This window comes from Tursiops truncatus, chromosome 3 (genome assembly GCF_011762595.2).
Source record: "Tursiops truncatus isolate mTurTru1 chromosome 3, mTurTru1.mat.Y, whole genome shotgun sequence".
NCBI classification, from domain to species: Eukaryota; Metazoa; Chordata; class Mammalia; order Artiodactyla; family Delphinidae; genus Tursiops; species Tursiops truncatus.
In genome coordinates this window covers 117,670,258-117,685,586 of record NC_047036.1, presented here as the reverse complement: position 1 = coordinate 117,685,586, position 15,329 = coordinate 117,670,258, and the positions used below count along the sequence as shown (strand labels likewise).

Here is a 15,329-nt window from a genome sequence, read left to right as displayed (position 1 = left end):
ATAGACCTCTACTGATATAAAAGAAAAACCTTCTCAAAACTATGATTCACTGCAAAAGACTAAGAAAACTAAGCACTGATCAAAGAGAATTTAAATTTTTCCTGTTCGAATAAGAACAATAAAAGCAATAACCTCACCTGAACAAGGGAGTCTTGCTCTTTACAAAAATCTTCCTGAATCAAAAGAGGCTCGCTTTTCTCACAGCTTTCCTGGCTGATGAGCGTGTCCGCGTAGTTGGGCTGCGGAAAGATCACGTGACTCCGCGAGTCCGCGGTGAGCGAGACCTCGTGGGAATAGGTCTGCAGGAAAGCCCGCACTCCGTCCACACCCACAAAGTGAGAGGCGGGTAAGCCCGCTGGTACACCTCCCGAAGCTTGCAGCACGTGCGATCTCTGCCAGCGCCGCAGTCTGAGCGCCAGCAGCACAATGACAAAGGCAAGAAAGACGCAGGAGACCGCGGCCACCGCCACCACTAGGTACAATGTCAGACCTGAAGGGTCAGAGTCGTGCGGGACCTCCAGGCTGCCCAAGTCGGCCAGGACATCCGGGAGGCTGTCACCCACAGCCACTGTGAGAGTGACTGTGGCGGAGAGAGGGGGCTGGCCGTGGTCCTGGACGGCCACCACCAGGGTCTGCTTGAGCGCGTCTCTGTCCAGCAGGGCCCGCGCTGTGCGCACCTCGCCCGTGTGCAGCCCCACCGCGAAGAGTCCCGGCTCGCTGGCCTTGAGCAGGCGGTAGGACAGCCAGGCGTTCTGGCCTGAGTCTCTGTCCACAGCCACCACCTTGGTCACCAGGTAGCCGGGCTCTGCAGAGCGGGGTGCCAGCTCCACACCGGTGGAACCGTCGGTGGGGAGGGCGGGGTACAGAATCTCAGGTGTGTTGTCGTTCTGGTCCAGCACGAATATGCTCAGAGACACGTTGCTGCTGAGCGGTGGGTCCCCGCTGTCACTTGCAATCACTCTCAGTTGCAGGTCACGGAACTGTTCACAGTCGAAAGAGTGCAATGCATATAGTACGCCAGTGTCGGAGTTGATGGAGATATAGGAGGATAGAGGTCCCCCCTGGACGGTGTCTTCAGCTAGGGAGTAGGTGACCTGGGCATTCTCATGGCTGTCAGGGTCGTGTGCAGTCACGGAGAAGATGGAGGCACCTCTGGGGTTGTTCTCAGGAATGTAGACAGAGTAGGAGGTGTGGGGAAAAACAGGCGGGTTGTCGTTGATGTCTGCCACATTTAGGGAGATGAGCATTTCTGTAGACAGAGATGGAATTCCTTGGTCTGTGGCTGTCACAGTGATGTTGTACGAAGACACCTGCTCTCGATCTAGAACTGTATTCGTCACTAATCGATAATAATTGTCTACTGATTTTTCCAGTTCAAACGGCAGACTTCTTGAGATAGAACATGTTACCAGGCCATTCAGTCCAGAGTCTCGATCATATACTTGAAAAAGAACAATCACTGTGCCTGGCAGTGTACTTTCAGCAACTGACCTGCTTCCAGAGGTAACTACCACTTCTGGTACATTGTCATTCACATCCAAGATAGATATTAAGACTTTGGCTCTGTCTTGTAGACCTGGCCGATCCCGGGCTTCAACATCCAGCTCATAAAAGCTGGAGTCTTCATAGTCTAGATTTGCAGAAGTTGATATTTCTCCAGTCAAAACATTCAAGCAGAAAGTCTTTGAGATCTTTTCTGTTATCCTCACAAAAGAATACGTTACTTCCGCATGGGCTCCTTCATCCTGGTCCCTGGCATTTACCGACAACACTGGCGTACCTACTGGAAGATTTTCAGGAACACTCACACGGTACACAGACTGAGTAAACACTGGAGCGTTGTCATTTGCATCTAGGACAGTAACCAGAATTCGAGCCACACCTGAGCGGACAGGGTCACCGCCATCCACGGCAGTAAGGACCAGGCGGTGAATGGCCTCTCTCTCCCGGTCCAGGGCGCGCTCCAGCACAAGCTCCGGGTATTTGGGCCCATTGGCTTCGCTTGGCACGTCCACTGAGAAGTGACTATTCCCGCTGAGCTTGAAGCCCTGGAGAGAGTTCACTCCCACATCCGGGTCATAGACCTCCATTAGCGGAAACCGAGAGGATAAGGCTGCGTTTTCGATAATTTTCACTTCCAATTCTTCCCTTAAGAATCGGGGTGCATTGTCGTTAATGTCCACTATTTCCACTTCCACGGGATAAAGATTCAATTTATCCTCAACAAGGATGTTAAAACTCACCAGACACGGTTCGCTCTGAGCGCAGAGCTCCTCCCGGTCTATCCTGCCCGCGGTGACCAAACTGCCGCTTTGCGGGTTCAGAGCGAAAAGCTGCGTCCTACCTCTGTGGACGATGCGGACTCCGCGCTCCGCCAGCTCCCGGGGCTCCAGCCCGAGATCCTTGGCAATGTTGCCCACGAAAGAGGCTTTGTCCAGCTCCTCAGGAATGGAGTAATGGATCTGCCCGGCCCCGGCCTCCCACAGCGTCCCCAGGAGCATGAAGAGCAGGAGCAACACGCTGTAGTGCCGCCGCCTTTGCAGAGCCGCCATTACTGGCTCGTTCTGGACTTCCCTGGGATTACGAGTAGGGTGAACAGGTTCGCATCAATTTTGGGGCTTCTCAGAATTGGAGGTCAAGGTCCATAAACAAGCCGCGATCAGATGCGAAGCGTTTTAGGACAGAATGTCTGCGCAGCTGCAAAGCTTTGGTGTAAGTTGTGCTTTGTGCTTTGAGGATGTAACTCGAGTTCTCACTGCTTTCCTTGCCCGGTTGGTGAACAGCGACGCTTAGAGTCCTAACTTAATACTGCACGGTTCCGTGGAAACCATTATACACAGGATCTTATTTCTGCTAAATCTGCATAGATGACACTCAATATTTCTCTCCCCAAGAATGAAAAGCACTTGGAAGAATAAAATAGCGTATTTTGAAATTTTTTATATGTTCCCTGGAGTGACATTTATTTCTGTGACATTTCTTATGGCACTGGAGAACACAGATACGTTTACACTTTTCTATAAATCTTGAAACCCACACTCCACCATCATTTATAGTTGTCTCATTTTCAATAAGGGTACCAACAACCACAAACATGTTTGGGACCAATCCACCACTAGGTCACAAGAGTTGCCATTTTTAGACGTCATTACCTATTTTTATCAACATATAGATTAAGAACTGCCCTAATTTAGCCAATATTTGTTTATACCCTCAAGAACATGCAAAGGAAGTGAAAATATATAGGCTACAGTGAAAAAGTATTCTTATATTTATATTATATATAAAACATAGTTTAGGACTGACTACACTGAAACCATGTAAACCACTTAATTGTTTAGATTATATATAAATAATATGTCCTACAACGAGAATAGATACTAGCATATTAAAAATGTTTCAGGACATATTGTTTTAGAATTAACAGAAATTTCGAGATCATCACTAAGCGACATTCCATGAAAGAACAACTGCAACACAGATTAGTGAACAAAGAATTTCTAACAGCCTCCCCATACCCATTCTATGTCCAGAAAAATCAATAAAACACCAAAAAGAAAAGCCCCACAAAAAACAGGGCATACTTAGCCTGTATATTTTTGACCTCTAAAATAGTGAATCGAAACCTAATTATACTTATGGGAGGAAAAGGTTTTGAAGTAACTCACCTGTTGCAAATTGACTGAATTACAAGCAATTTGGGGATTGTCGTTACTGGTACTTTCAAGCCAAGAGGCTTCATTATACAGAAGATCTCGTGGTAGAGCATTTTCAGGCTTTATATTGAGAAATTTAAACTCGGTCTTTGAGGAATGTGTGGCGCACACAGGTTGTAGGAATATGGTAAAGCCCCTTCCCCATAGTTGGGGAGAACTCCGGGTCCAGTTTTGGAGCAAAAATTAGTCTGAAAGCAACTCCAGGTGGCAGGGCTGGAGGAGCGTCGCAAACTCAGGGCAACCGCCAGAATCACTGCCAGGAGGAAGAGCACTGAGATCAAGGCCAAGGCCACCACCAGGTAAAACTGCAGCTCAGTTTGGGGGTCAGTAGGCTTAGAGTGGTCACTGGGGTCCGGCAGCGCCTCCTGCAGGCTGTCCGCGAAAACCGGGAGCAGCGTGGCGGTGGCCGAGAGGGGCGGCTGTCCCCCATCACGCACAGCAACCAGCAGGCGCTGGCGGGCCGCGTCCCTGTCGCCCAGGGCCCGCGCAGTGCGCACCTCGCCCGTGCGCAGCCCCACGCTGAAAAGTCCGGGCTCGCTGGCCTGCAGCACGTGGTAGGACAGCCAGGCGTTGTGTCCAGAGTCGGCGTCCACCGCCACCACCTTGGTGACCAGGTAGCCGGGCTGCGCGGCGCGCGGCGCCGTGTCGAAGAGCGCCGAGCCGTCGGGCCCCAGCGCCGGGTACAGCACCCTGGGCGCGTTGTCGTTGCGGTCGCCCACCAGCACGCGCAGACTCACGTTGGCGCTGAGCGCGGGCGAGCCGTGGTCGCGGGCCTGCAGCGTCAGCTCGAAGGCGCGCAGCTGCTCGTGGTCGAAGGGGCGCTGCGCGAACACCACGTCGCTCTGCGCGCTCACGGACATGTAGGACGACAGCGCGCGCGGCTCCAGGTCGCTGGCCACGATGGAGTAGGAGACGTGGCTGTTGGGCCCCAAGTCTGGATCTGAAGCGCTAACTTGGACGTTGGAGGCTCCGGGCGGGTTGTTTTCGGCCACGTGGACCACGTAGCAGGCCTGGTGGAAAACCGGAGCGTTGTCGTTGACATCAGCGACTTTCAACGTGACACTTCTTTTAGAGGAGAGGGGCGGCTTGCCCTTGTCAGTAGCTGTGATAGTGACATTGTATTCTGGAGTCTTCTCTCGATCTAAGGCTCTATCTGTCACCAGCTTGTATGTGTTTTTTGTATCTTGAACTATTTTAAATGGGAAATTTCCTTTTAGTTGGCATAAGTTTTCCCCATTAAATCCAGAACCTAGATCATGTGTTTTGATCAAGGCAACCACAGCCCCCAGCTCAGCATCTTCTTGTATATATTTAGATTCAGAATCCAGGGTTATCTCGGGAGCATTGTCATTTTCATCCAAAATACCTATTTGTAGTTTGCAAGGCGCAGTTTGACGTCCACCATCCTTTGCTTCCACCCCAGTTGTGTAGCTCCCTCTCTCTTCAAAGCCCAGTCCTCCACCAGTGGTGAGTTCCACTGTTTCACTGTCCAGCTTGAACAGTTGTCTCACTGCCTTACCAATATTGATAAAAGCGTAGGTGATCTCAGCATTGATGCCCTCATCCAAGTCAGTGGCCATCACTCTTAGCACAGAGGAACCCAGGGGTAGGTTCTCTTGAACACTGACCCTGTACATGTCCTGGGTGAACACTGGGGGGTTATCATTTGCATCTGCCACAACTACCCTGATCTGCGTAGTGCAGCTTCTGGCTGGCTCACCCCCATCCACAGCCGTGAGGACCAGGTGGTGGCAGGACTGCTCTTCTCTGTCCAGGGGAGCCTGCACTACCAGTTCTGGGTACCTACTGCCGTCTGGGTTCTCCTTCCGGATCAAAGAGAAATGAGGGTCAGGGTTGAGGTAGTATTGCTGCAGGGAATTGACACCTACATCTGAACCTTGTGCAGATTCCAGGGCAAAGGTGGCTCCAGTTAGGGCCAGTTCACTGATTTCCGGCTCAGTGACATTTCGGCTAAAGGTCGGTGGGTTGTCGTTGACTTGAATCTCCACGGTTATATGAAAAAGTTTAAAGGCTTTTCAGCGACCATTTCGAATTCCAGAACACACATCGACTTCCTGCCACAAATCTGCTCTCGGTCTATACGATCGCTCACAAGTAAGTCTACGTTCTCGGTGCTCACTGTGAAGAATTTCTTCTCTGCACTAATCCGCAGGTTCCGTGTACACAAATCTCGCACGCCAAGCCCCAGATCCTTGGTGAGGTTCCCCACCAGCGAGCCCCTGGCCAGCTCCTCTGGAATAGCGTAGCGGACTTGCTCCGAAAGCGCCAGGCGGAACAAAGACAGAAGGAAGAGAAACAAAATTCGCCTCCGCCCAGCCTGGCGCTTCGACCCGAAGCGGTTTCCCATCCCACTCGCTGCGCCTTTGCTTTTCTGATCCCGAAGAGCTGCGATCGCTAAATGATCCCAAGAATTTCTGAGCAGGAGCTACTCCTTGGACACGTCTTGGCAAGCAGATTCTCGGATAGATATTTCTGCCGCAGAAAACCTCAGAGAGTGCACAGTTCGCGGGATTCCGCGGTCCGCAGGCGATTCCTTTGCTTCAGGAGGAGCTGGATACTTTGTTCAGTACTAGCCAACAGCTGCACCCCGCGCCTCGGCTGCAGAACTGCACTAGTGATTACTAAATCAGTTCCAAATATAGAGCCAGCTAGAAGACAAGTCTACTGTGTCCTCATACAGATACTCATTCGTCCCATGTTATAAGGATTTTAACATTTTTAAAATGTACTGTATCTTCGTTCTCGCTGTCATTTCTTTGAACTTGAACTTTATCCATCCAAATCAGGTGATTTTTATTCCTCAAAGCCAGAGGTATCTTGCTGAAGATGTTTATTGGCGTCGTCATGCTTTTAGTTTCCATTTTCATACAGTGGCCATAATAACATCTTCCCTGCATACCTCAGTAAAATTGAAGACCAAATAAAGTAATATGTAGAAAGTGATACAAATGACAGTGTTGGTTGTGACAGAAAGTGTAATACGAAAATTCTTGAAATATCAGCTTGATATGTATTGTTATTTCACTCTATTTTCTTTTCTTCCAACTTTTAAAAGTTATAAATCTCACAGCTTTTAGTTTTATCCTATGCATTGCTTTCTTCTGTCTTTATAATCTTCTTCCCAAAATAACTGATAGATAGCAAGGAGATTGGTTGTCCTTATGAAATAGAAGTATGGTAAAGAAGCAAGAAACTCTCTTTTCCTTAAATCGTAGTCATTTAATTAAAAATAGACACTTTTCCGTGTCTTTTTAATTAAATGACTATGATTTAAAACAATTCCACTAATTTTATTTGTCCACACTACATTACCATTGTCTTTAATTGTACTGTTTCTTCTCAAGTAGCTTAGCAATGGTGAGTTACTTGGATTTTGGGGGTGAAGCATGAGCCTTTATAATGATATATTCCAAAGAAAGTAATCTATGTTGTCCACTTTTCCTTGGTCTCTGGGTTACTATCTGATCATCTCAACTCTTTGTTATTGACACTCTTCCTTTAGCAATAAGCACTTCAGTTTCCATGTTTCTGATAGGTTTCTTAGAGTATTTATTCCATTGCCAAACTAGAAATCTTCATTCAGAAATTGTTTTTTTTTGTTTTTTTTTGTTTTTTTGTTTTTTTTGTTTTTTTTGTTTTTTTTGTTTTTTTGCGGTACGCGGGCCTCTCACCGTTGTGGCCTTTCCCGTTGCGGAGCACAGGCTCGGACGCGCAGGCTCAGCGGCCGTGGCTCACGGGCCCAGCCGCTCCGCGGCACGTGGGATCCTCCCGAACCGGGGCACGAACCCGTGTCCCCTGCATCGGCAGGCGGACTCTCAACCACTGCGCCACAGGGAAGCCCAGAAATTTTTTTTTTAACTACATAATATATGGTCAGTCTAAAACTTGGAAGATGTATAACAATGTAGAACTCATTTTATAGTGGAAAAGCACATTTATCCAGGATTCTAGACAGAAACTCATTGGCATCTCTATACAAACATAAAAAACACTACTGGGCTTCCCTGGTGGCGCAGTGCTTGAGAGTCCGCCTGCTGATGCAGGGGACACGGGTTTGTGCCCCGGTCCGGGAGGATCCCACGTGCCGCGGAGCGGCTGGGCCCGTGAGCCATGACTGCTGAGCCTGCACGTCCAGAGCCTGTGCTCTGCAACGGGAGGGGCCACAACGGTGAGAGGCCCGCGTACCGCAAAAAAAAAAGCAAAAAAAAACCAACAAAAAAACCCCACTACTGACTCAAGACTGCTCCAAAATATGACTGAGCAAGTGCCTTTTTTTTTTAAAACACTGTGTGAGCACTTCAATTAGTGCAGGAAAGTTATCTTTTCAGAACACACATGAAGCTAAAGATTCAAGTATTTCAGAGTATACTATGTATAGTATATACACTCACGGTGTGTAGATCACGCATTTTATTATGTAAAGTCTATTGAAGTTTATAGAGATATAAAAGGTATTTTCTCCCATTGCATGAAAAAGTTAACCCAGGACACATACCCAAATCTATACAGTAATCTTTTCTTTAAAAAATAATGGAAAAGTGAGTTTTCATGTAGGAGTGAATTATATCAGTATTCAGTATTGATCATACAGATTCTCTTGTTACTCTTTGGATGACTTCACTATTCAGTGAGTCTGTACATTGTACCCTGAGATCAGAATTGCCCATATATAAATATAATTAGATCCCCTTCAAATAAATGTTGAAAAAATAAAAATCAAGTGGTCCTAGGTTCCCAAATGTATGGTAACCCTTTCATGTGGTTGAGTAATGTAACCTACTATTCCATTAATAATATTTTATTGCCATTTTCCCCATTTATTCATACTTTGCAGCTGATGTTCAAGTTGTTGAAAGTACAAAATTTTAAAGATTGAAAAATCTTTTAAAAATAAGGATCTGAAAATCATCTTCAGCAAATCATATGCAAAAATGAATAGCTTACATAGTTCTTCCATTACACAAGACATATTCGTGAAATTTGAGACACACAGACCAGCATTTCATAAGAAAAATCTCATAGTTTAAGATGAGCACATCCCTGAGAAATAGTTTTTTAAATTTCCAAACCATTTTAAAGTCGTGTCAGTGAAAATTTAATTAACTATCAAGTTAAGAGGAAAAAAAGGGAATTTTATTCGAGCTGAACTGAGGATGATAACCCAGGAAGCAGCTTCTCAGAAAGCTCTGAGAACTGCTCTGCCTGTTAGAAGTTGAAGGCACAGTCAAATACATTTTTGAGACAAAGTATCGTTTATCAAAATGATATACTGATATTCTGTGTAAAGTTCACCAAGGATACATAGTCCAGGTAATTACGTACAAAGTGAGCAGAAAGTCACCGTGACCCTCTACAGAGCTGGGAAAGAACACTATTCTTTTAAGAAGTTACAGCGCTAGCATCAGGAGAAAGAAAAAATATTGAAAGAAAAAATACAGTCAAGCAGGCATTCTCATTTCTGAGGAGCTCTGGTTAATGTGTAATATAGATGTACACTGCACATTAGGGAGGGAGGAGGCCCAAACAAACACAGAGAATTTTATCCTTAATTTTTCTTGTCCTGCCTTACTTTATTTCATCAGTTGAATTGATTTTCCAAATACAAATCTTAAACTCTTCTAATAAAGCAGAATTGTAGCTGCACTTGCAGAAATGCAAACATTCAGGTCAATATTGATTCTGAAAAGTGGAGGGGTTATGTGTAACCAGAAGATGCCAGGTGTATGGTATATATGTATTTAATGAACTGGTATCTAATTATTTGGCGATTTTAAACTGCATCACAGAATTTATTCTAAAGCATAATTCAAAGGATCCTTTGATTTCTTCTCTAAACAATTACACATGTCCAATTATTACATGGGTTAACCCAAACTTTCCAGATTTCAGAATGCCACAGACATTATCATCACTATAAATTTAATCTGTCTTTCTGATACTGATCACGCAGAAGTTTTCTATATTCTTCCACTGATTTATGCAAATTATTAGTACCCTTACAAAAACAGCAGGTACTAAAATACCAATACTGCACAATACTTTCTCCAAAACATATGTGCTATTGGTGTTTAGGCAAATATTCAAAAGAGAACATTACATCTAACAATTTGGATGTTCTAATCAAACAACTCTTCTATTAACAAACAGTTCTGGTATAAGAAAGCCTTTGGATAAAGTGATTATGTATAACCACTTTCTTTTAAAATACTTGGAGCTTCCTTAAAAAACTACAAATAGAACTACCATATGACCCAGCAATCCCACTACTGGGCATATACCCCGAGAAAACCGTAATTCAAAAAGAGTTATGTACCAAAATGTTCATTGCAGCTCTATTTACAATAGCCCGGAGATGGAAACAACCTAAGTGTCCATCATCGGATGAATGGATAAAGAAGACGTGGCACATATATACAATAGAATATTACTCAGCCATAAAAAGAAACGAAATTGACCTATTTGTAATGAGGTGGATGGACCTAGAGTCTGTCATACAGAGTGAAGTAAGTGAGAAAGAGAAAGACAAATACCGTATGCTAACACATGTATATGGAATCTAAGAAAAAAAAATGTCACGAAGAACCTAGAGGTAAGACAGGAATAAAGACACAGACCTACTAGAGAATGGGCTTGAGGATATGGGGAGGGGGAAGGGTAAGCTGTGACAAAGCGAGAGAGAGGCATGGACATATATACACTACCAAACGTAAGGTAGATAGCTAGTGGGAAGCAGCCGCATAGCACAGGGAGATCAGCTAGGTGCTTTGTGACCGCCTGAGGGGTGGGATAGGGAGGGTGGGAGGGAGGGAGACGCAAGAGGGAAGAGATATGGGAACATATGTATATGTATAACTGATTCACTTTGTTATAAAGCATAAACTAACACACCATTGTAAAGCAATTATACTCCAATAAAGATGTAAAAAAAATACTTGTTTCACTTAAGCCTATGGATATCAGCTATAGTTTCTAAAATATCCACATATTATAGAAAAAAGACATTAAAAACAAAATATAATTTGAAAACAAACGGAGAAAGCATCAATTATCAAATCAAGTTAATCTGTAAATAGAGCAAAGAATGATTCACTATTTACGTACTTAACCGATTTTGAATGGGGCAGAAAAATGATGGAAACAAATGAAGAAAATGCTCCAAACATAGTTACAGAAAAAAGAAAACTCACCTGAACAACTCCTAGCTCTGTTTCCTTTGCGTTTATCTTCTCAGATATCAGGAGAGGCTCGCTTTTCTCACAGCTCTCCTGGCTGATGAGTGTGTCCGCGTAGTTGGGCTGCGGGAAGATCACGTGACTCCCCCGCGAGTCCGCGGTGAGCCAGGCCTCGTGCGAATACGTCTGCAGGAAAGCCCGCACCCCGTCCACGCCCACAAAGTGAGAGGCGGGCGCGCCGGCCAACCCACTGACGGAAGCCTGCAGCACGCGCGACCTGTGCCAGCGCCGCAGTCTGAGCGCCAGCAGCGCGATGACAAATGCGAGGAAGACGCAGGAGACCGCGGCCACCGCCACCACTAGGTACAGCGTGAGGCTCGAGTCCTCAGGGTCGGCGGAGGGTTTGAGGTTGCCCAAGTCCGCCAGCACATCTGGGATGCTATCAGCCACAGCCACCGTGAGCGTGACGGTGGCCGAGAGAGGGGGCTGGCCGTGGTCCTGGACAGCCACCACCAGGCTCTGCTTGAGCGCGTCTCTGTCCAGCAGGGCCCGCGCTGTGCGCAACTCGCCCGTGTGCAGCCCCAACGCGAAGAGTCCTGGATCGCTGGCCTTGAGCAGGCGGTAGGACAGCCAGGCGTTCTGGCCCGAATCTCTGTCCACAGCCACCACCTTGGTCACCAGGTAGCCGGGCTCTGCAGAGCGGGGTGCCAGCTCCACACCGGTGGAACCGTCGGTGGGGAGGGCGGGGTACAGAATCTCAGGTGTGTTGTCGTTCTGGTCCAGGATGAACAGGCTCAGAGACACGTTGCTGCTGAGTGGAGGGTCCCCACTGTCACTGGCTGTCACCCACAGCTGCAGTTCTCTAACCTGCTCATAGTCGAAAGAGCACAGTGCATACAGGATTCCAGTGTCAGAGTTAATGGAGACGCAGGATGATAGAGGCGTTCCCTGAAATTTGTTCTCAGCCAGAGAGTAAGTGACCTGGGCGTTGTTGCCGCTGTCGGGGTCATGGGCGTTCACAGAGAAGATCGAGATGCCTCTGGGGTTGTTTTCTGGGATGTAGGTGTAGTATAAGGTGTGAGGGAAAACCGGAGGGTTGTCATTGATGTCTGTCACTTTCAGGGAGATGTGGTTTTCTGTAGACAGTGGTGGATTTCCACAGTCAGTGACAGTTACTGTGATGTTGTAATCTGAGATCTCTTCTCTGTCCAGGGCTCCTGTTGTCAGTAAGTGATAGTAATTATCAACTGACTTTTCCAATTTAAAAGGCAAGTTCCTGGGAATAGAACATGAAATCTCACCATTCTCTCCAGAATCACCGTCATGTACGCTAAACAGAGCAATTATCGTTCCAGGAAGACAGTCTTCAGAGATGGAACTGGCGAGAGAGGTGAGGATCACTTCAGGCACATTGTCATTCACGTCCTGAACTGTGATTAGTACCTTAGCGCTGGCAAGAAGAGCACCTCCATCCTGAGCTACCACTTCCATGTGATAGAATCTGGCTTCTTCGTAATCCAGTGATTGCAGAGTTGAGATTTCACCCAAGTTGGAATCAAGTTGGAAAGTCTCTGAAATTTTGTCTTCTTCATTGCGAAAAGAGTAGGTCAATTTCCCATTTATTCCCTCATCTGGATCCGTGGCGGTTAGTGTGAGCAGCCGAGTGCCGAGAGCTATGTTCTCTGGAACACTCACTCTATACTCGGATTGAGTGAACAGGGGCGCGTTATCGTTTGTATCGAGGACCATCACGCGGATGTGCGTGGTACCAGAGAGTACGGGGTCTCCGCCATCTAAAGCTGTGAGTAGGAGGTCGTGAACAGCTACTTTCTCGCGGTCCAACGGCTGTTCCAGTACCAGCTCTGGATATTTCTGTCCATCTGTGTCGCTTTTCGTGGCCAAAGAGAAGTGCATATTAGAGCTGAGCTGGTAACTCTGGAGGGAGTTCACACCCACATCGGCATCTCGAGCAAAGGGAAGTACTAACCGCGTTCCCACAGCCGCATTTTCATTAACTTTTACTTTTACTTCCTCATCCCGGAAACGCGGGAAGTTATCATTAATATCGATTATTTCTACTTCTACCCCATACATTTTAATTTTACTCTCAACCAAGATGTTAAAACTCAGCAGACACAGCGCGCTCTGAGCGCAGAGCTCCTCCCGGTCTATCCTGCCCGCGGTGACCAAGCTGCCGCTTCGCGGGTTCAGAGCAAAGAGCTGCGTCCTACCTCTGGAGATGATGCGGACTCCCCGCTCCGCCAGCTCCCGGGGCTCCAGCCCCAGGTCCTTGGCGATGTTGCCCACGAAGGAGCCTTTATCCAGTTCCTCTGGCACCGAGTAGCGGATCTGCCCGGCCCCGGCTCCCCACAGCGTCCCCAGCAGCATGGAGAGCAGGAACAGCTCTCTGCAGCCCCAATCCCTCAGTGGATCCGCCATTGCCTCTCTCTGACCAGTTTTCTCTTAGTCCTGGTTCCAATCTGCTGTTTCCTTACTTCTCTAAAGCCAAGGGGAACACATTCCCTTGCGGAAATGGGAGAGGGGCGCGGGTGGGCGGCTTTTCCCAGGAGCTTGTCTGGTCTGCGCGTGCTTAGTGCGGAAGGAACAGAGTCTGATCGCATCAGCGGCAGCTTCTTTCCCACTTTGGTGAACAGCGACGCTCAGAGTCCTAACCAGTTACTACACCAATTCTGTTTTGATTTCAAATATGTTTAATTATATTTTATTTCTAATAATTTTCTGTATCCTTAATATATTACCACGTGACATTCCTTATATTTAAATAAGATTTAATTCTAAAATAGCAAAAGACTTCCACAAGCTTAATTCTGAGACTAATGTAATTATTAGATTATTTTTTACTTCTTTAGAAAAGTTTTATTTACTGTGCCATTGAGCCTATGCCCTTTAATTACCTCTTACCTATATTGAGTCCATTTAATTAGGACATCAGTATTCTTTTGCGGTTTAAAGATTTCACTTTTTAATTAGGATATATTTATGAAAACATGCTCGTTTGTATATAAGAATGCCAAGAAAACAATTCTAGCTCTCAGTAGACCTTTGAAAAAAGGCCTACTGAATTATGCAAATTGCATTAGCTGTCATATGCAGAAGAAATAGAGGGACTTTTTTTTTTTTTTTTTTGCTTTTTGTTACTTGTGAGGTCTTCAAGAAAGTTTCAAGATTTTCACACTAAGAACATGGCAACTACACTATATCAGACGGAGAGTTTGAGTCGGATTAACTATGCATCATTTATATTTTCCTATTACCATGTCTAAATTGGAGTTAGATGTTTTACAGTTACAGACACCTGGGGAAAATCAGTAGAGTGACTATGGCAGAAAGGGCTTTAGTTCATCACCCTTACAGAAAAACAAGTCCAGATACTTATCATTGAGCAGGCAGTGAGTGGCCTCTCTATGTTAAGACAGATGTTTAATGTTATCACCTTTATATGGTAGCAGAAAAAGAAATGCCTCATGACTAAAAAAAAAAAAAAGTGGACATTTCAGAGAGTCCATTGAGAGAAGCAATTTTTACTTAATGACACCTTTATAGGAAAATAAAGAAAATAAAGATGTTTTACATCTATACCTAGAAAATTCAAAAAATAAAGTTTTAAGGAAGCAATGTGAGAATAGGTTGCAAAATTTTTCTCAATGTACAATTTTTCACAAGAGCAATTTGTTATTGTGCCTGAGAGAGAAAGATTTCTCCCATTTATTAAACACACTCTTAATAGCAGACACTGCATACCTCAAACTTTTCACAACCTTTTAAAATAGATCTGGGATCCCAAGACACTTAGCTTGTAAAGATACGAAGAGTGCTGGTGTTCATGTCAGTCCTACCCATGCTCTGCTGTTGACAGGCCATGACATTGAGTAAAATTCTTCCTTTCTTTGGTTCCCAGTTTCCCAAACTAGTGAGATGGGGAGCTCTCTTTACTCTTTTTTTTTTTTTTTTTTTTTTGCGGTACGCAGGCCTCTCACTACTGCAGCCTCTCCCATTGTGGAGCACAGGCTCCGGACGTGCAGGCTCAGCAGCCATGGCTCACGGGCCCAGCCGCTCCGCCGCATGTGGGATCCTCCCGGACCAGGGGCACGAACCCGCGTCCCCTGCATTGGCAGGCGGACTCTCAAGCACTGCGCCACCAGGGAAGCCCTCTCTTTACTCTTAAGTACTATAATTCTAAGAGGAAGTGCAACTAAAATTAATAAAACTAATATAAAGACCCTGAAGGAAAAAGGAATAGCTTAAGGTCTCAACAGTAATAAACTTTCAGAGGGAAGGAATGTAAAGATGAGGAAGAAAAAGAAGTATTTTATGAAGTAAAAGCTTGTAACTATGTTAAATAAATCATACCTGTCAGATAGAAAACCTATGTCAAAGATTTGTTTAAATATGATTATGA

The 15,329-nt window shown here is 45.8% G+C and overlaps 2 protein-coding genes across 6 annotated transcripts in view; both read right to left on the bottom strand.

Moving 5' to 3' along the window:
• LOC101336507 (protocadherin gamma-C4) overlaps nt 1–15,329 on the bottom strand; it is a 171,868-nt gene that overhangs the window by 132,133 nt on the left and 24,406 nt on the right. The window contains exon 1 of one of the 5 annotated variants that reach the window (XM_073802614.1): nt 10,925–13,605. The exons of 3 other annotated variants lie outside the window; for them this stretch is intronic. In XM_073802614.1, the coding sequence (XP_073658715.1) occupies nt 10,925–13,348 (2,424 nt within the window). In that variant the 5' untranslated portion in view covers nt 13,349–13,605. Of the gene's footprint in view, nt 1–137; nt 2,704–10,924; nt 13,606–15,329 lie in introns of those variants that run through there. One more of the 5 variants, XM_073802616.1, reaches the window with a different exon arrangement.
• On the bottom strand, nt 2,863–6,207 carry LOC101329963 (protocadherin gamma-B3). The gene is given in 3 exon segments (XM_033853324.2): nt 2,863–3,824; nt 3,827–5,736; nt 5,739–6,207. Coding segments are annotated over 3 exon segments (2,454 nt in total). The 5' UTR covers nt 6,085–6,207; the 3' UTR covers nt 2,863–3,626.